The sequence below is a fragment of the Leuciscus leuciscus genome (genome assembly GCF_965113295.1).
Source record: "Leuciscus leuciscus genome assembly, chromosome: 12".
Classification (NCBI taxonomy): domain Eukaryota; kingdom Metazoa; phylum Chordata; class Actinopteri; order Cypriniformes; family Leuciscidae; genus Leuciscus; species Leuciscus leuciscus.
In genome coordinates this window covers 31854334-31876428 of record NC_138736.1, presented here as the reverse complement: position 1 = coordinate 31876428, position 22095 = coordinate 31854334, and the positions used below count along the sequence as shown (strand labels likewise).

General features: G+C 34.7%; 1 protein-coding gene across 2 annotated transcripts; it reads left to right on the top strand.

Moving 5' to 3' along the window:
* The first annotated feature begins 7444 nt into the window (after nucleotides 1–7444).
* On the top strand, nucleotides 7445–22089 carry tuft1b (tuftelin 1b). Of its 2 annotated transcripts, none has more exons than XM_082186866.1 (11): nucleotides 7445–7560; nucleotides 14445–14521; nucleotides 15770–15890; nucleotides 15967–16032; nucleotides 16247–16336; nucleotides 17716–17826; nucleotides 17924–18144; nucleotides 18508–18613; nucleotides 19901–19984; nucleotides 20070–20161; nucleotides 21222–22089. In XM_082186866.1, exons 3-11 carry the CDS (start codon nucleotides 15858–15860, stop codon nucleotides 21292–21294), a joined length of 876 nt encoding a protein of 291 aa, XP_082042992.1. In that variant the 5' UTR covers nucleotides 7445–7560; nucleotides 14445–14521; nucleotides 15770–15857; the 3' UTR covers nucleotides 21295–22089. The 2 variants fall into 2 exon arrangements, with proteins under 2 accessions (XP_082042992.1, XP_082042993.1); XM_082186867.1 differs by having other exon boundaries at nucleotides 7489–7560; nucleotides 14449–14521.
* Nucleotides 22090–22095: the final 6 nt, after the last annotated feature.

Below are 22095 nucleotides of genomic sequence, written 5' to 3'. Positions count from 1 at the left end.
TTTGTGTTCCGGAGATGAACTAAAGTCTTACGGGTTTGGAACGATATTAAGGCGAGTAATCAATGACAGAAATTTCAATTTTGGGTAAACAATCCCTTTCATCTTTTACTGGATATAAGCACTTCAGTAACATTTCTATGCCCATCTCTATCCCCTATGTTTATTTTTTACTGAATACACTACCTTTTAAAAAGATGCGGTGTTTTATAAACTGTAGTTTGTATGAACTCATTCATGGTTAATTTTCTTTTTTTTTCTTTTTTCTATTTGGTAAAGCAGATACAAAATAAAAATGCCTTTTTCGTATGTTTTCTGGCAAATGTGAATGCTGTCTTTCCCAGAAATGCTTCACTTTCTTTCAAACTACATTTGCATGTACAACAATAGTATTACAAATATGTCCTATTGCGTGATGTGCTACAGTATACCAAATACGTTGGTCAAATACCAAAGATTGCAGCCATGCTTAGAATTCACTAACTCCGATTGAACTATGACAAAGCACGTGATTTACTGTAAACAGTATTGTGCCTGATGGAACAAGCCTGGTCAATGATTAGTGTCTTTCCCTCAGTGTGTCCAGTTGTGACCACCTTCATGAGATCTGTGGACAAGATATATTCATATACAGAGTATTACATTCATGGTTTGATTATAATGCATAAGAAACTTTCAAGGCCTGAATGAAAACATAAAATGTTTCAAGGTGAAATTCATGTTATTTTGACAGATCAATAATTTGTATTTACTTAATGTGAAAACCAAATAGAATGAAAGGACTAAGTGAGAACAGTCAGATTTAGGGCAAGTGAAGGATTAATCTGTTTTCCAGTACAAAAAACAACAACTGGACGGTTGCTAAGGCAATATGGTAACACTTTACAATAAGGTTTAATTTATTAACATTAGTTAATTACTTTAGTTAACATGAGAATTAACAATACTTCTACATCATTTATTAATCTTAGTTAATGTTCATTTCAACATTTACTAATAGTCTACATTACAAAAATCAAATTTTGTATTTCTTAACATTAGTTAATGCACTGTGAACTAACATGAACAAATAACGATCAGCTATTTTTTATTAACTTTTTTAACAAATGTAGACCCATTGCTCATTGTTAGTGTGAAGAGACAAGACACATTTTACATTTATGACCTATTAGGCATACAAATAAAAGTAGGATATGTGCATATTTTAATGCAAATATAATTTGCAAGTAGTTAAAAATGACTATTTCCCAATTTGAATTTCCTAGAAACACTGTCAAATGTCCAAGACATGGTTATGGCCTTGGTTCAATTCAGTTAATGCATTAACTAATTTGAACAAGTGAGACCTTATTGTGAAGTGTTACCGGCAATGTATTAGAATAATGGTTATTTTCAGTATTTAGGAAATTGAAGCTCCTTTAGCTGATTTAGGAAGGGATATAGGGGTGTGAGATGATTCTACCTGCTATTTCCGATTCTCAGACTCAGAGGCTCGACAACAGCGTCATCTGTTGGCTCGTAAAACCTGGAAATACAATGCATTTTATCAACTGTGCAACGGAAGAATATTTTCTTTGTAGAATTTGTCATTTCTTAAGTGTGTTTGTGTGTTGGGTACACCACACATTTCAAAATTCAGTCAACCAGACCGTGCAGACAAGCAAAAGCCAAATGATTCAACATAATTTGAGGCATCGGATCGTTTGTCATCACGTGATTTTTCAGCAAACAAAACAGGAAATTGCGCTGTATCAGCTGATTCTCTGCTGACGTTAAAAACTAAGGCAATATCAAGCAAATTGATTTCTGCAAACATAGGCTATATAGACTTTTTCACTACTTTGACATTAAAAAACTAGGCCTACTTGGTTTGTTTAAATACTTTTGAGTGCAATTTAGAGTTTTAGGCCTAGAAGGCTATAGATTTTTTTTTAAAACAGAAATACTGTAAGTAAATAAGACTAAACAATGTTTAAATACACAGATATCCATACATGTGAAATGTATTGTGAAATGCTTTAGTAATAGGCCTATTACTCCACGGCCTATTAAGTATGCAAATTATGCAAACAAAATTCCTTGTCAGTGACCTACATTCCTTGCCTGTAGCTATTGGTGATGAACCATTAATCACTGTTAATTCTAGATAAAGAAAACCTGTGGAACCACAATCCACAACTAAACTGCCAAAAATGAATTGAACACTGTTTAATTCAGACGTTTTCCAATTCTAACCAACTGCAGCAAAGAACAGAGGACCTCTTATATTAGTTAGTTTTCATTCTTTTAAATTGAATTATTAGCTGAAAACAACACTGTTACTATTTGCAACTTCGAGATTTTTACTGAAATGGTTAAGTTACACGTTAACTGCTTGACTATTCAAGTTTTTCATGTGTGAACTGATTTTATTGTGCTTGTGGAGACAAGATGCATGTAAATGATTAAGATGCAACTTTTTTTGAAGGAGGACAACCGAGGTCACTGGAAACCGCACTGATAGCTGTTTAAAGTTATAAATTAAACAAAGATTTCTAATCAAAATGTCATGTTTAATTCAATGTGTTACTTACCATTTCTTTAATTGCTTGTGAGATTTACTATTGTATTAGCTATATACTATATCCGTGGTGCTGTTTTCACTAACAACACCTCTGTGTTGTGAAGAAAGGCACAATGTTCACTTCATTACATAGGGTTGAGTAAAACTAACAAAAAGTGAGAGTTTTGCATACAATTAATTGTATTAATGACTTGTGAAATCTAATTACATAATATTACACTACTGTTCGAAAGTTTGTGGTGTTAAGATTTTTTAATGTTTTTAGAATACATCAAGGATGCATTTATTTGATCAAGTAAAACGGTAATATTCTTAAATACAATTTAAACTAATTGTTTTTTATTTTAATATATTTAAATGTTTAATTTATTCCTGTGAGGGAAAAGCTGAACGTTTTACTCCAGTCTTCAGTCACAAGATCCTTCATAAATAATACGCTGATTCAGTGCTCAAGAAAAATGTCTTATTATTATCAGTGTTTAAAAACTGTTATGCTACTAAAATTTGTTTGTGGAAGCTGACTTTTTTCAGGATACTTTTATAAATAGAACGTTCAAAATATGTTGTAACATAACAAATGCCTTTATCTCTTAAAAACTTTAACATTTCCAAAAAAAAACATTCGCGTGTTTCCAAAGGCTCGCAAAGAACATACATTTTTTTAAATTATTATAATTTTCTTAAATCTACCTCAGCAGAAATATGCCAACCACACACAGTGTATGAAGACCACACAGCCTCTCTCTTACAGTAACATTGTTTATTTTGCAGACATCTGGCTTTCACAATGTACACTTTATTATTAAAGCAAAACCCTTACTCAGCTCATCGCTGTTATATAACTGACACTGTTCTTTTAAAACCACTGCAGCATGAAAATATTTTGCCATGATATTGATTTTAGGATAAAGCAGTCAAGTCATGTTTTTGTTGTGGTGCTGTGTTTGCTCAAATGCCAAGAAAACATAAAGACACGATCATAAAGTGTACATATATGTAAAGTATTGTTTCTGCTTCATTTGAACACTCAAACTTACAGACACACTCCTCGCAAGGGGAGTCATTTCACATTAGAAATAAAACCACACTCTACAAGGGTCAATAACACTGCATTCATATTTAATGTTTGCACTAGATCAAATCACAGGACAGTAATAATCTAGCTATGTTCCATAACCTGCTGAGCTAGATAGCATTTTAAGGCACTTGATGGGTTCACGTAGAACTCGTTTTTGCATTCCATGGTGCTCTTTAATTGTTTGTCTGTAAACAAATGCGCCAAAGGTAAACACATCTGGCTGCTTTTCAGCATTTCACTCATGAGCACCACATTTTTAAGATGCTGTGTTAAGTTAAGAAGTTAAACTTTGAAAATCCGTCTTGCATTTTACCTTGCGTTCTCCTCTATCACTCAGAATTGCCTCAATTATGCTTGTTTCTCTAGTGGAGAAGATAATGGCTGAGTCTGAAATTGCATACTTCCCTATAGTCCATACATAATTGGTTCAAACTGCTGTCCCACAAACAAAAAACACATTTAAAAAGAATTTAAGTATTCAAATTTTAGATTTTTACAAAGATCCTACAAAGAAACCCACAATAATATTTATAATATCAGTAAGCTTAATATATAAAATCATCATTTATTGGCTTTCAATTGGGAGGGGGCTGTCCTGAATTTTCATGTCACTACCGAAACAGTGTGTGTTTTAGTCCATTGGCTGTGACTGATTTTAGCCACACTCCTACATTTTTTATCAGGAAATATTCCTGTGTCCCTCTCTCTCATAGCCTCTCTTTCATTGTACCATCATGTTGAGGAAAATGTGTTCAAAAGTCTGATAATCTGGAGGATTTTAAGGAACGTCACTACCAAACACCTTTTTTCTGCAATTAAGCAATCTTTTAGGGTGTTATTCCATGAAATGTATAGTTTTTATGTGTGTACAACTGTTCAGAACTGTGCTAGTTTGAGAAAAAGTATCTAAAATTGTCACTACCGAAACAGTAATGACCGAAACATGTCATCATTGTTTTGGTAGTGACAAAAGGGAACACATAATCATTTATTTGGGGGAAATAAACAAAACTTTAGTACAGTTATGCAAATCATTAGTATCTTAGTATGTTTTAGTAGTGTTTTAGTATGCGAGTTAAAATTCTGTAATGTGATGTGGTCGCTACCAAAACATTACTGTCACTAGCGAAAATGTGCCGTTATGACCGAAACATGCATGTTTTGTCTAAAATAAAGTATATTGAATTATCAGCTAAGATGTTATTATAGTGTTTGGTTCAATGTATATTCAAACTAATGAATCCTTAACTTTGAAATCAGTATGATTAACTTAATGCCTTTTACGAAGAAAGATTGGATTCAAAATACAACAAATCTTATAAATTACACTTGAAATATTGTTAAAATTGTAATTGTTATTGATTTACCTGTGAAAACTTTTTTTTTTTTAAATAGCAAAAATTATATTTACAAGGTAGATGTAAACAAAATATGAATAGGCCAATAAAGCCTTTTTATTAAATTATTTATTATTGTGTTTCGGTAGTGACAAATTTGGGGAGAGGAAAAATATTCTAAAACTTTCTGAAAATACAATATGATAATTAACTGCACAATTACTAGAAATGTGTACCTTGAATATTATACAATTTGCATACATAAAAAAAAAAAAAAAAAAAATGAAGACGTTTCCAACTCTGACTTTGAACCAATTCTGTAGAATGGCCAATATATTAGGTGACAAACAGTATCAGAAGAAAAAATATGTCTGAATTTACAAAAAGAGCAGGCAAAAAGTACCCGGATGATCTACTACTTCCGATGAGATTCTGAAGTGTGCAAATGATTGACACTTTACTATCCCATGAGGCCACAGGAGAGGATTTGTGAAGGGCATCGAAGCGACACAACTGACGCCGATAAGGTCATATGGTAATGATGACAGCATGGCCAATGTAGTATATGTCCGGATTACATTCATACAGACACACACCCATACTATATAGAAGTGGCAAAGTAAGTACATATTCAAAATAAGTAGGCCTATAGAGTATGTGATTTTGGACACATCCAATCTCATTGCGAGCCCAGTGGAAAAAAAAAAAAAACCCATCCAAGATTGTTGTGAATGATGGAAGAAACGAACCTTTTCGAAACTCTGCATTTTCCAAACCAATTGCTTTGGAAAATGATTCACTGTATTGTAACGCTCGAAACACCACTGGCAACACTTGCTTGTTAAATTTTATATCTCTGACTTTTCCCGCTCGAATTCTGAGATATTAAGTCATGTGAAAAAAAAAGGACACCCTACTGAATTCTATGGTTTTACGTATCAGGACAATAAATAAATTAAAAAACATCTGGTCCTTGGCAGGTCTTACAATTAGGTAAATACAACCTCAGATGAACAACAACACATGACATAGACTGAGTCATTATTTATTTAACAAAAATTAGGACAAAATAGAGAAGCCATTTGTGAAAAACTAAGTACACAGTTACTGCTGCCATTAAAAGCAGTCAGGCACTGCTAATCAAATAAACGTATAGAAGATTTGTCAGTTTGCTGGTCTGGAGCATTCAGGTGTGTGTTAACACAATGCCAAGGAGGAAAGACATAAGCAATGACCAGAGAAGCAATTGTTGCTGCCATCAATCTGGGAAGAGTTACAAGGCCATGTCCAAACAATTTAAAGTCCGGTATTCTACAGTGAGGAAGATTATTCACAAGTGTAAAATATTCAAGACAGTTGCCAATCTTCCCAGGACTGGACGTCCCAGCAAATTCACCCAAATATCAGACTGTGCAATGCAATGCAAAAAAAAAAAACCCACAAGAGCTACATCTCATACAGGCCTCAGATAGCATGTTAAATGTTAAAGTTCATGGCAGTATTAGATGGGTCAAGTATGGCATGTTTGGAAGGGTTGCCAGAAGAAAGCTTCTTCTCTCTAAAAAGAACATGGCAGCACTGTTTAGGTTTGCAAAGTTGCATCTGAACAAACCACAAGACTTCTGGAAAAATGGCCTTTGGACAGACGAGACCAAAATGGAGATGTTTGATCATAATGCACTGTGCCACATTTGGCAAATCCAAACTAATGTGAAGCCATGTCTGACAGCTAAAGCTTGGCCAAAATTGGGACATGCAACAGACAGTGATCCCAAGAACACCAACAAATCTACAACATAATGGCTGAAAAGGAAAAGAATCATGGTGTTACAGTGGCCCAGTCAAAGTCCAGACCTAAACCTGATTTAAATTCTGTGGCGGGACCTTAAGAGAGCTGTGCATAAGCCCACAAACCTCAAGGAACTGAAGCAATGTTGTAAAGAAGAGCAGGCCAAAATCCCTCCAGAACAATGTGAAGACTGATAAAGTCATACAGAAATTATTATATTGTTACTAAGTTATTTCTGCCAAAAGTGGCTGTATACACGCAACTGAATAGCCTAGTTGGTCATCATTGGGTTCTCTTTTGGCTTTATTTGGTTAAATAAACGACACAGTAGGTTAATATGTAATGTGTTGTTGTTCATCTGATGTTGTAATTACCTCATTTTAAGACCTTCTAACGACAAGATCTTTTTTTATTATGTCCTAATAGGCTTCGTAAAACCATATAATTCAAAAGGGTGTCTAAACCTATAGACCAGATGTAAAATAAATATGCCTTTATTAGTCTGTTCATATGACTGCTGACCTCACATCAATGTACATGATTTAAACATATTTCAGAAGTACAATTCATATATTTGTTTACGACTGTTTACTAATTTATTTCTAGAAAAAACGTCTTCCTTGGATACATTTGTAGTTGTGTGAGTCGTCCTGTAGGGAGCGCTGTAGAGAGACGGTATCAGGGCTGGTCCTCTGGTGATGTCACTCAGGAACACACCACAGCTTTCTCATGTGAGAACACACACAATACAACACATGCAGAGTGTAGAGCGGTCAGTCTGACAGTCTTCGGCAAGGTAAGGCGCCTTTTTTTTTCATATTTATGTGTATTGTTGAACGCTATGCTAAACTATTACATATGGAGACATTCTTTTAAAGAATTGTATTAAATGTTATATTACTTTCTCAATCAATTGGGAAATTCCGATGACTGCTGCTTTTCAGTCGTGAGAGTAGCGAGTACGGTTGTAATAGTTATTTCAACGCTGTGACTTACTAGTGGTATCGAATTATTTCTGGTAAAAAGTTTTTATAACACTCAACATTACAGTTTTAGAATGTCACACAAAAATGTTTGTGGCTTCTCTGCGTTCCATCCTAACCAATAAGTGTAGCGATAGTACAGCGAGTTCCCCATGTAATTATATTCATAACATGTGTTTACTGTTGTGTTGTTTTGTGTAGGCTATATTCAGTGATTATATGTCTGTGATTTTAAGTGTGCCAACTACTAAGCACTTAACTTTTTATGACCGACTTTCTGTTCTGATATGGTTTGGTGATATACTGTATCATATCAGATGCCCTCTGTGTGGGAAATATCACATGCTGACTCATTGGTTTATCTCTCTTAATGCCCATCTCTATGCAAACCATTTCAAACTTTACTATGTTTGACAGTGCAATGCTTTATGAATACAAATTTAGGCTAAATTTGCTTAAAGGTTTAGGCAAAATATGTAAATGTATATTTGAAACAATCTGAATATCAAAAGCAGATTTCCTTCTAGCAAATTCTACAGGTTGTTGTACAGAGCACCAACATTTATGCATAATTTCACATTAAAAGATAACAGTCTAAGATGACTGATTTCAACTTAGTAATTTGACCCATTCTGACTTGTATTATCTAAGTTTATGTGCTTTGCTGACTCACTGAGTCCTCTTCTGTGAGATAATGTCTTGGCACAAATGATTCACAGTGGCTCTTGGGGGCGAGATGAGGTCATTTCCCCTCGATCAAAATGATAAATGAGATTGTTGATAATCTCACCTATATGTTTTTTTGAGCATCTTTCTATGCCTTCGATGATGCATGGCATGTAGCCTTTCAGAATAAGATGCATGTGTGTGTGAAATCTAGCAATCATCTTAATGTCAATACAAATTCACATGCAAGGAGAATATGTCTCTATTTATATATTAATATGTCACATATGTGGAGATTTGGCAGGTCTCTGTCAAAGGCAAGTGGCCAAAACATTTGCCAATCTTACAATGAACAAATCTGTTTTTTTGTTTTTGTTTTTTACATTGCATTTGTATGGTTTGAGGTACTATTCAGTGAAGTACAGCTTGTGGTATTTCATAGAATGATTCAGAATATATAGTTCACTAAAAAATAGCTCACCTTCATGATGTTCCAAATCTTTGTGATTGATTCTTCTTGAAAATATTGGAGTATTATAGTACAAAAAATTTGATTTCTAGAGTATAACCGTGGCGATTTTGATTTGCATATTTGTTGCACCATTCTGATACTCTAAACCTTTGATACTTTCGAAATATGTAAATATAAAAAGGAATTTGCAACACTTGTCAGCCTCAGGCATTGACAGAAAGCTGCAAAGAAATGAAACAAAATCATTTGCGTTTCCATTTAAATGATCAGCTTTTGTTGTGTTTGGATCAGTGTCAATACGTGAACAAGTCTGTCATTACCAGCAATACAGCAATACATAAACATTCTGATTTAACAAAGATTGAACAAGTTTTGCATATAAGAAGGCTTAAACAAGATTCATATCAGCATGAGATGACGGCATGATGCAGAAGTACAAATGTAATCGGGTTGACTGTATTTCCACTTGTTTGCAGAAGGCTGCTATTGGGAGTCCACTGAGATCAGCAGATATTCCTGGTTTTTACTGAATGGATGAATGTGCACTCAGCACCTTCTGCAAACTCCTGTTCCGCACCTGAAGGGTGTATGGATATGTGCGTGTGTCTGTACATGTTTGCTAAGTGAAATCTAATAGTTTAACTTGTCAAACCTTTAATTATACCAACCACTTCTGAATGATTTATGTAGAGCTGCCCCAATAGACAACTAAACATTAGTCAACTAAAAGAGGCTTAGTCGACCAAATTTTAATTAAAAAAAAAACTCCAAAGGAAGTGGCGAAGTCACGCAGTCCGTGACGGACTGATCATTAACACGGATGGTCCATGTGTCGAGCAGGAAATCCAAATGTTCGTCTATCATTCACCGACCTCAAATATGGCTTATCATTTGAAATATGCAAGTATAGTAGCCTAATGTTAACGTGTCCAAGTGTTCAAGTCCAAAAGAACTTAAAATACGGCGTCATTTTTGGTCATAGAGATAAGAGTAATACATCATTCGAAACTTTCACTCAACAACAAAACTTTTGCTTTTGTAAAATAAAGAAAACAAACAGAATGCGTTTTATTCGCCTCGGTCTCCATGAACTTCTTTGATGAAGCGTGTCACAAAAATGTGCTGTTAGCCGACTATTCGCTTAAATTAACAACTAGTCGACCAGAAAAATCTTTAGTCGGGGGCAGCCCTACATTTATGTTTATCTTCATACAACTGGTTTCCAAAGGTTTGAGACTTCTATATATTTAGCTTTTTTTTTAATAAATAAAAAATATTATCAGTCATGTTCCTGGTTTGTCATGTGATTTCCCTGACCCCATCAAGTGTCTTGTTTTCATTGGTTCTTTGTTCCTTGTGTCACTTTTTGATTGGTTCATTGTTTCATTAGGTTCAGGTGTTTCTTGTTGCTCATTATTCTTGGTGTATAAATAGCCCTCATGTTTCATTGTTCTTTTGTCTAGCTTTGTTCCATGTTACTGCTGGTGGTGAGTTTAAGGGGCTGTTTGCTCAACACCGGTTTCAACTAAGAATGTAAAACTTGTTATGCTTTTTGGGCGTTCATTTACACGACAACGGTGTTTTGGGTGCCTGAAAATGCAAAGTTTTGAAAAAAACGGGTTTCAAAGTGCAAGTTTTTGAAAATGGTCTCCTTGTAAACAACAAAAACACGAAACTCTGAAGACGATGATGACGCCATGCACATGCTAATTACGTGTTCAATCTATAGTGTTTCATCGCCATCTAATGGCCTGGCAGCAGAATACAACGTTTTTAGTCGTGTATGCGGATCCGTGTGAATGGGTATCGTTTTGACAATGTCTGTTCGCGGAAAACCCAAAGAAAAAACATCTCCATTTTATGCATGTTGTTGTGTTAACGATTGGGGGCCTGACAATGCAAACTTTTTGAAAACAATACTATTATTATCTCCGCATAGTATTTCTTTACAAAGTGACATCGCCAACTACTGGCCTGGAAGAATAATACAGCATTTTTAGTCGCTTTCGTGGATTCGTGTGAACTGGGATCATTTTGACAATGTCGTCTGTATGCGAAAAATGCAAAAGAAAACTTTTCAGTTTTTAGTACATCATTTTAGTGTAAACGTACCATTAAATTAATTTAGATTCCCAGATTTTTATTGTGCTCTCAGACTTTTTTTTAGTACCATCAATCTGTTTCTGGTCTGTTAACTGTTAATTCTCTCAAGCAGATGTGCCAGACATGCTTGTACAAAAATGAACAGCAATTGCATGTACGCTTCTAGCAAATTCCTCGTGATCAGAACTTGAAACAACACATAAGACCGAAATATCTTCTGCATGTAAAGAATTAAATGAAAAGTCTAAAAAATGAGAGGCATCTCATCTTAGATCTTTTGAGTTCTTCGCAGTGGTCATAATTATATTTACATTATACTCACATTATACTCTCCATTCATACTTGACCTTGTGTTCAGATCAGTTGTGTATAGTTATTTTATCACTTAAAGCGTCAGGTTTTCCAAAGCAAACTTCAAGTGCTTTCTCCCACATTTTGCTTCTCCATGTCCTGGCTTAGGTAATGGGACACCTCCGGACTGATTTAATGCTGTGAAGTCTATCGTACACGCTGTGGAATGAAGCCTGGAGGTTGGATTCAGTACAAAGAGTCTATTTGAAAGTTCATTCTGTTTTCTTCACCCTTCGGAATGGTTATTTTGTGATTTTTAAATGAGCTGTCAGTGAATGTAGACAATAGGGTAGAAGCTGGGCAATTCTGCATTGCAGCAATTTCTGGTCAAATATACCTGAAACTGCTTATGGAGCCTGTCTGGTGTGTCTCAATGTATAAACCATTCATAAAAGGACGTCAATCTAATGGCACCAAGAAAAAACCATTAGGCTACAAACAATTAAGGTAATTATGGCGGTAAAAGCAAAGTGCTGCATGACCGATGCGAGTTAATGTGAAGGGTGTGAGAGCTCAACAAGAGAACATTAAGTCTTGGTTGTGAAGTTCACGGGGTGTGGCTGCGCTCCTTTAAAACTTTCTTCTTTTTTCCCCCCAGAATGCACTTTTTTCTGTAGATTGTCAGGCTGCATGTTTTGTTTTTTTGTGCCACATTAGAGTGTTCTATTACTAAATTGCTGTGCTTGGTGTGTCAGTTTGCAGATTCCCCCCCGAGGCTGTTGTTCTTTCTCTTGCGCACGTCCCCTTCGCTCTGCCTGCAAGGATAAAACATCACAGGGCTGATGATTTTCAGCTCAATATGCACTTTATATGCACACGTGTGCTGCAACGTGTGTGTATGTGTGTGTGTACACAGAAAGATAGATGAAGACAGGCTGGTTTACATATGACAGAAATGAAAGTCCTAGAAAATCAAGGCAGGTGACTCAAAAATGAATCATGATTCATGATCGGTACACTGCAAAACTTACATAAGTGGTTAAAGTGTTGTGTAGGCTCTTAAATTGTTTGGGAGCAAAGTAAAAGAAAATCACTTATTTTTAATAAATGTAAAAATAAACCATAAACATTTTATTGTTTATCAGACACTTTTTTTCCCCCCAAAGCAAATGTCCCTTGTAACTTGTAAGGTTTAGGCTAAATGTCCAATCTTTTACTCACAATAAAATAGTAAAGAAAAGCGTATTATTATAATGCTTTTGAAAGAAGTATATGTTTACCAAGACTGCATGTATTTGATTTAAAAATCCAGTAAAAACAGTGTGAAATTCTTTACAATTTAAAATAACTTGTTCTATTTAAAAAAAACATTTTTTAAATGTAATTTATTCCTGTGATGCAAAGCTGAATTTTCAGCATCATTTTTCTAGTCTTCAGTGTCACATGATCATTCAGAAATCATTCCAATATTCTGATTTGGTGCTCAAGAAACATTTCTTATTATCAATGTTGAAAACAGTTGTGCTGCTTAATATTTTTTTGGGAATTTGTGATATGATTTTTTTAAAAAAAATTTTTTTATTCTTTGATCAATCAAATTCTTTGATTCAAAAGAACAGCATTTATTTAAAGTAGAAATCATTTAGAACATAATTGTCTTTACTATCACTTTTGATCAATTTAATGCATCCTTGCGGAGTAAAAGTATTAATTTATTTTTTAAATTTTTACGTTTCTTTTAATGAAATGCTGTTTGCTAGTTCTATCAGATATGGCTTTGATTTACCTGACCAGCAGATCATTTACTTTGTCCTGTAGTGTGTTATTGGATTCATGTTGTGTGTTTAACATTTGTGGTATTTCACACACTAGCATAATCATGGCACATAGATGCTAATCCACAAACTGTGTTCTTATCTCTTTAAGAACCATTAGCATTAAACTCTGAGGCAGCTCATACTAACCTGGTAAAGCCACCTACACCTCTTACAGTTGACTTCCATAGAAGGCTCACCATCTGTTTACACAGACGCTCTCTATCGTGCCTCCACCCTTCACTGGTATCTGGTGTAACTGGCAGTGGAGTGAATCAGCAGCCCGTCCGAGTGATCTCACTCTTATTCAATATCTCTTTCCACTGTCTGTGGTCCGATCCCAGAGGATCAAAACCTTTTCTCCTCCTGTTCTCGTGCATAGACATGTTGACATCTCAGTTAGGTGTAATCACTTCCTCTCTGCTGTATGAAGCGGATGTTACTCTGTTGTCTGCAGGAACAAGTTGATTTATAGTAAACCACAGGTTGAATACGTTAATAGAACTTTGTTTGCGATTGTAAATGCTTTGTCATGGGTTTTGTCATTTTTGAAAGGGAAACCGGTTTGTCATGTCACCTTTTAGTTATTTAGTGCTTCATTACAATACAGATTGCGTCAAAGCAGATTCACAGTGATAAACAAGAAAATAACGGTCAGTGATGCAAACTTCATCTAACATTCAGTTTAGAATCGGCTATGTTTTGTCCTCATCCGATAGTGTCAGTGCAGTCAAATCAATAATATTACTGAATATTAAGTGTCTTATAAACCCCAACTAACCAAGCCAACCCAAGCAATTGTACTGAGAATTGCACAAATGACTGTTTTCAAACACTGACTGTTTGGTTGAGCCATTGCCGCTGTGTCGGGCTGGTTTGGATGGTCCGATAAATTCATCAACATTTTAATAGCAACACAGAGTCATTGTGTTTACACTTTTTCAGGAAAATCCACCCACTTATAGCGTATTATACTTGTCTCTACATATTAAGCTAGGATATCATAGAGCGATTTATCACGGAAAACGTTACATCATCTTTAAATCTCTAGATTAACTCCTGAATTATGTAATGTAATGATGGTTTTTTTCCCCCATTCTTTTTTTGAGCTTTCATTCACATAGCCTTAAAGAAGGATTTTGATTTGTCATAGACATAAAGGTATACATATGTTCCCATTATGCGCATTAAATTGTACGGTTTTCTGTGGAAATTACATAATTATAATTGGGCTTGTATTGTGTCTAATTGCCAGTTTGTCCCAGTGTCTATTGGAAACATGTCTCGTTTTCTCTAATTATCTATCCTGCACACCTTATGTAATTCTTTTCTCTTTTTTGTTTCCACTTAGAAAGATTGCAAGCATCACTGGCACTGCAAAACTACATCCAGAATTTGATCGCCAAGACTTCGTAGAAAATCTTACAGGTACACACATTTCCTCTCATATTTAGATAAATATATGTAAACAACCATGTTATGTAATTGTGTGTTGCTTTAACTATATGGCACTTTATATCCCTATTAAAGATATTAAAGGGATAGTTCACCCTCAAGTAGTTCCAACCCTGCATGAATTTATTTCTTCTGCTGAACACAAAAGAAGATATTGTGTTCAGCAGAAGAAAGAAATGACACAATTAAAATTTTTGGGTGAACTATCCCTTTAATTATTATAGATTTTATTGTTTAATGTAATATTACATTTTTGAAACTAAGATTGAAATAATCTTAAAACATTTCAATAGTCTATAGTACTTTTCTTTTTTTAAGAAATTGATTGTTTTATTCATCAAGGTTGCATTTAATTGATGAATAAATGCTGTTCTTTTGAACTTTCATCAAAAAGAAAATCCTGAAGAAAATATATCACTTTTTCCACAAGAATATTAAGCAGCACAATTGTTTTCAACATTATTAATAATAAAAATGTTTCTTATTTCTAGAAGACATTAGAATGCTCTCTGAAGGAGTAATGATGCTGAAAATTCAGTTTTGCATCATAGGAATAAATTACATTTTAAAACATATTAAAATAGAAAATGGTTATTTCAAATTGTAATAATATTTCACAATATTTCTGTTTATGTATTGTATTTTTGATTAGCTTTGGTGAGCATAAGAGACTTATTTCAAAAACATTAAAAAAAATCTTACAAACCCCACATTTTTGAACAGCACTATGTATGTGTTGTATGTGCAGCACTGGTTGTATAAAGACAACAATGTCAAATCAAGGTAAATATCATCAGTCAACAAAATACTTTTATTGTGCATCATTTCCAATAAATTAGTAATTTTTTTTAATTATGTCAAAATGTATAATATTATAATACAACATAATTGTTTGACTTTATTTAGGATACATTACATACTAAATATGATGATATCCTTAGCAAGACAAATGTTTCAGCTGTTTTATTCCCAAAAAAAATCATTGTCATTTCCATCAAAGAATGCATAATGTGAGTACAAAATTTACATTTGATAGTTCAGAAGCAACAAGTAAAGGTCCACAGGGTCAAAAGTGCACATGCAAAAAGAAACACCCAATTATACACCTACTCAAAAACATCCTTCAGAACCGTGCCAGACTCCCTGGGTTTAGAAAGCAAGTCTCTGCACAAAGTGACAACTTCAAAACGAATGTGCTGATGTCTTTGTTTGCTGTTCCAGCTTTTGTAATTGAAGTGTCAAATAATTCACACCGGACACAATACGCAGCAGAGGATCAGCTGTTGGCAAGAAGCAGAAACGTGTCAAGATGTTGACCGATGAGGTTCCACAGGTGCAAGAGGTCAGTGTTGTCACCGCCCACTCATTAACCATGAAAAATGAGTATGCGTTCATAATCTCTATGTGTTTGTCTTCAGGTGAGATACTGCTTGAAGACTCTGAGGGAGCAAATGGCAGCCAGACAAAACAATAACAACAATAAGGTACAATATTGACATTTTCACCTGTTCTGAAGGATCTCACAAAATCAGTATACATACACAATATTAGATATTTCAAGTAGGCATCCATTATTTCCTTAGTTGCTAAACTGTATTGCTGGTGTTTTTTCCCATCGGCTTTGAAATGCTTTGCAAATTTCTTCAAATGACTTGGCTAAGTGGTCTCATTTGTAAAATAATCTGTTTTGTGCCCTAGATTCCATCTAATGGCTTTAAAGTTGACGTGCTTGTTAGCAAAGCCAATGGCTCCAATGGGCTTTTGAACGGCTCTCACTCTAAAAGTCAGGTAAACTATTTGTCCTATACAAAGATTATTCATTTGCACCATTATAAATACACACCTATACCACAAGAATGTATAGGCTCCTTACAAAAGCAAACAAACAGAGACACTCCCATAGAAAGAGAAAGAAAACATTCAGTCCGCTCAGTGTATCGCGTTTCAGTTGTTTTGGACAGAATTTAATGCTGTATTATGGGTAAAAAATAGCCCCTTTCCTCCCTGTTTGAAAATGGATGGAAAATGGGAGTCCTGTTCTCCTGTACGGACTCTACGGACTCCCAAATAATAAAGTTAATGTACATGAAGGAACAGAGACAGTTCAGCCCTTTTAATGAGGATACAATGACGTACATGGATAAATAATTTGGCCAAAAAACAGACATTACCACTTCTTGGTTCATAATTGTTTTCATGTAGATGTGCTGTGAAGTTCTGAGATTTGGGAGCGTACACACATTAACTTTTTGCTTCTGCCTGTGAAAAGTCACACCCTTGACATGATGCCTTTGGGAGCAGCAATTGCCAAACTTGTGGCTGCTCAGTAAACAACCTGTCATTCTGCCTTTACTACACACAATTTGTGTACTTGTGCACTATTCTATGATGTTTTGTAGTATAAATAGTGCGAGTAGTGTGTTCACACTGAAAATTCCAAATAGAAAAAGTGCACTTTAAATACTCGGATGATGTACTTTAATTAACCGAAAAAACCAAGCGTAGAATGTTGGACGCTTCATGCACACAACTGTCGTAGATTTAATTACGTAGCGGAGGGGGAGGGGCATCAGACTCCGATGCTGAATGACAAAATAACCTTATAAAATTCATAGACTACATGGTTGAGTACAAAGTGTATAAGTGAATAGTGCGCCATTTGGGATGCAACTAGTGCGTTACTGACAGACTGGGAAGAGAGGTGCTGCAATAATGTAAAATATGTGAAAAATAATGTTTTTTGAACTTTCAAGCATGAAAACCTATTCTAGTAGACGCCAGAAAACAAAATCAAGACTTTGTAAAAGGGCATATTTTGCCTTATTTATTATTACTATTATCTAAATAGTATATTAAGCATATAAATAATATACTAAAAGAATATACAAAATATGAAACTAAGTGCAGCTGCAAATGATGCTACACTTTTTATCTATTGTATTTGATCACCATATTTATGTATTATGGTATTTAATTCTTTTTTTAAGGTAATACAAAGTATTCATGGTATTAAAATTACGATAAAGGTTCCAAAAGTTCATATTGCCATGCTTTTTCTCTGGTATATTTTACTGTAATAGCATGGTACTTTTTTGTAAGGTTGACAGTGCAAAATGAATATATTAAATATAGGTGCAATTTTAACATGATTTCTTATGTTTGCACAGGGTCAGGAGGATGATAAAAACTGTATAGCCTTAAAAGAAGTCACCAAACATATGTACACTCGTCTGCAAGAGATGGAGAAGAGACACCAGGAGGAGAAAGCGAGACTACAGGTCAGAAATATAATTAAATGCCAGGCAAATTAATATATAACTGTGATATAAAGTGGTTTGCCTTTCCTAAAGTAATGTATTTTTAAATCTACATTAGGCAGAAAACATTGAATTTCAGCGGCAGTTTCTAGAGGATCATAACTCTCACATGCAGAAGGCAGAAACCAAGGCAGAGGAACAGAGCAAAAATGTGGAAGAGATGCAGAAGCGTATGGGTGGTTTGGAGCTGGAAAATGCCACACTACGAGAAAAATTGGCTGCTAGTGAGGCTGAACTCGAGAAACTGCGAGAACTGAAGAAAATGGATAGTGAGGACGGGTGAGCCCTTTTTTTTTTTTTTTTTGCCGACCCAAATGGCTGCTGTTCTTCTATACATAATGCATTGTTCTCATATGTTTAACTGTTTCCTTGGCTACGTTAAATATTTTCCACCTGCAATTTAGTAAGCAATAAATTGGCCTAATTAGAACTCTATTAGTTGCATTGTGCTGCCATAGAAACCATCCTTCAATGTCACGCCTCTCACATGAAATTCGACTGGCTATGACTCATTCTTGTGTGTTAAAAGTAGACTCACCCTGTGTTGCAAATGCAGTTATTTCTTTGTTACACACATGTGTTACTAAAAGTGTCATTGTGAGTGTGTGTGCACATGAAACATACAGGTTTTCTGCACTGCAGGTCTGAACAACTGAAAAAGGAGCTGGCAACTCTGAAAACTAAAAACCATAACTTGGATGACATGCTCAAAAGTCAACAAAGGAAAATCAGAAACATGATCGAACAGGTAATAATTCCTGTGCATAGGATATTTGGAGAAACACCCAATCAGAGACAAATCATTAAATGCCATTTGCAAACTATTTTATTTATGTAATCTGATGTATTTTGAAGTGAAACAGGATATTCAATGAAAGAACATTTTGGGGGAGGACTGGATTTTAAATCAGGGTTTCTGCGGGTCTTAATAAATCGTATTCACCCTTACACAAATTAAGGCCTTAAAAAGTTCTTAAATCAGAGCAGAAAGTCTTCATTTCATAAAGTCATGGCATTTAATGTTGCATGCACTGCAAAAAAAAAAAATTGTCCTATTTTCCAATACAAATATCTAAACATCTTTGATACATTTACTTGAGATGCAAATGTAAATATAGTCTTGAAAATTTTAATTTTCAAACTCTGAAGTGTTGCTAATACAACTCATTGTTTCTCCCTATAGTCGTTTATGTTTAGAGAACACATTGTCGTATTTTCCCTTTAATTTATTCCTTCAATTTTCTTTAATTTGTCTTAATGTCTTAACGTCTTAAATTCACCTTCATAAAACCTGCAGAAACCCTGTGTGTGTATACTATATAATGTATTTATGTGTATATATATTTTGACACAAAATATTGATTTAAAAAGGAGTTTGATTTAAAAACGATTGCATTGCTTCCGCTAAAGAAAATAGTCCGTTCCGTCTCTACGGTTAGAATCCTTCATCCATAGCAACGCTCTGTTTTTCATGGCAACAGTGTGTTATACTTCGCAGCGGTCTGTTATTTCTTGATATATGAATGCATTCTACATTAGAATTCAACCAAGCCATGTAAATAAATAAATAAATAAATAAATAAATAAAATACTGTAAACATGGTAGTCATATTGACTTTTAAAGAAATATGCTCAAAAAGATCAAAAAAGGAAGAAAAGATGAAAATAAATAAATAGGAATATCCTTTTTTGGTGATGAACAGGTTGTGTTTTATAGTGTTTGCTCAGAGATGAGAAGTGAAAATCAACCTCAGTCATAAATAAAATATTCCCCCGTCATTTCCCTGCTGATCAGCCTCGGTGCACTTTAGATCTCATGTTACGCATAATAGCTTCGCCCATGAACAATGAAATAAAAGCAAGAAAAGCATTATGCTTCATAAATCCAGCTCCTTTTAATGTCTGTAGATTATGCACATTTTATTTCAATAATGACTCCTGATTAACTATATCCTTGAATACATTTCAAATCAGTTTGAGCGTGATTAGTGCTTGCATTCATTTATTTATATGTCCATACTGTACATGTTAACAGGTGCAAAATTCACGAACCGTAATGGAGCAAAGAGACCGACTGATCGCCGACCTTAAAGAGAGGGTGTCTTTCCTTGAAGCTGAGGTCAGTGTCTGTGTTCTTTCAGAGAACCTCTTTATTTTTTCCCTGCCTTTCACTGTGTGACTGTAACATCAGATGTGATCTACAGAATAGAGAGATGCATGACCGGATGGAGTTTTATATGGGCAGTCAAGAGCCTAAACCATATAACTCAGACATGGGGTCCAAGGTTGTCTACAGGTATTTCTTTCTTATAATGTACACATGTAATGAAAAAAAAAAAGTGTATGTGTATTGAAATCTAAGATTGAATCTAAGTAAAGCAATTGGAAATGGGAGGGAAATCTCATTATGAAATAAATGTTTTCTATAATACACATTGGCCACAAATAATGGTACCCTTTTATTCAATACTTTTTGCAACCTCATTTGCCAACCTCTTCTCCTCTAATGCCTGATGAGTTTGGAGAACACCTGATGAGATCATTCCTCCATACAGAATCTCTCCAGATCCTTCAGATTCCCAGATCCATGTTGGTGCTTCTCCTCTTCAGTTTTCTAGGTTCAGGTCAGGGGACTGGGATGGTCATGGCAGAACATTACTTTCATGCTAAGTGACCCATTTTTGTGTGGATTTTGATGTTTGTTTTGGATCATTGTCCTGATAGAAGACCCAACCATGGCCCATTATACGATTTTTAGCAGATGCTGTCAAGAGGATTTTTCTTGAAACCCTTCCAAACAACTTGTGGTGGTGTTTGATAATTTTTTTAGGCTTTCTGACCCCAAGACTCAACTCATTTCTACAATTCTCCAGCTTTGATCCTTGGATAGTCTTTGGCCACTCAAACTTTCCTTCTCGCCATGCATTAAGACAATATAGACACACGTCCTCTTTCATTTCCTGATGATTGGAACTTCTCAATTATCGTCCTGAAACAGGAAGTCATGACTGGTTAATTTCATCTTTCTAGTCACCCTGGTGTGGTAAAAACTGTAAATGAATATACCTTAAATATATTTTACGCATACAAATTTCTAGGGGTACCAATAAATGTGGCCAATATGTAATAGAAAACAAAAACATATTTCAAAATGTGATAACACCCCTCCACGCACACACGCATACATTTCTTAGTTTTACTTCAATGAAAGGTTAGATTTTTGTGATGAAAGATTAAAACGATAAACTATGCAGATTTATTTTCACAGCCTTCTTTTATCATATTTACCAAGGATGCCAATAATTTTGACTACGACTGTATATATTCAAAAAAGTATTCAACATTTTGTATTATAGCAAACCTCTGACGCCAACAAGCCCAGGAAACAGGTCACTGCCATTCATCAAAGTGGTCGAGATCAAGTCTTAAACAACACGAGAAAAAGATGAAGATTACTGATGGATGAGAGGGAGACTGTGAGTGAGAGACGCATTGTGGAAATGGCAACAAGCATTCCTTCTCTCCCAACATTTATTCAACATCAATCAGTTTAGTACATATCTAGCAATTATTTTGTAAATAAGTAATACAATACTTTGTATATAGGACTGTTCTGTCTCGCTTTAATTTTAATGTCACATGTATGTTGGATTTGTAGATCATACACTACATTTTCATGCCTCAAGCAACTTTATTAATTGTATTAGATCTTATAAGTGGTGAAATTCATATTTCCTAATGATCTGCCACTGTGTCTGTGTCATCATGTTACAATCTGATAATGCAGCCATTGTATAATATTGTTACTGACAGCCAATTTGAGTAATCTGATGAAGCCTAAATTTCTCCCATATATAATAAAACACAAACAATATTTCTGTGCTACTTATCTTAACTGTGTATGTACATACTATATGCTTATATACAGTTCTGAATTTAACTACATTGCATAGTCTTTTCCCATTGGGAACTGTTATTGTATTGTGTTCTGAAGAACAATTTTTTTTGTTTTTTTTTTTGTTACTGTATTCAGTACTAGACTCTCTTCCATCCATCTCTCATTAAATGTGAAAAATTGTGTAACTGTAGATGGAATTGTTCTACTATGCACATTTCTCTGGTATTGTATTTAGCTGGTACATTCCTCTGGTATTGTATTTAGCTGGTACATGTATTTATCTTAAGGGCTAATAAATAAAACGTATTTAAGACTGCTTGCAATATGTGTAC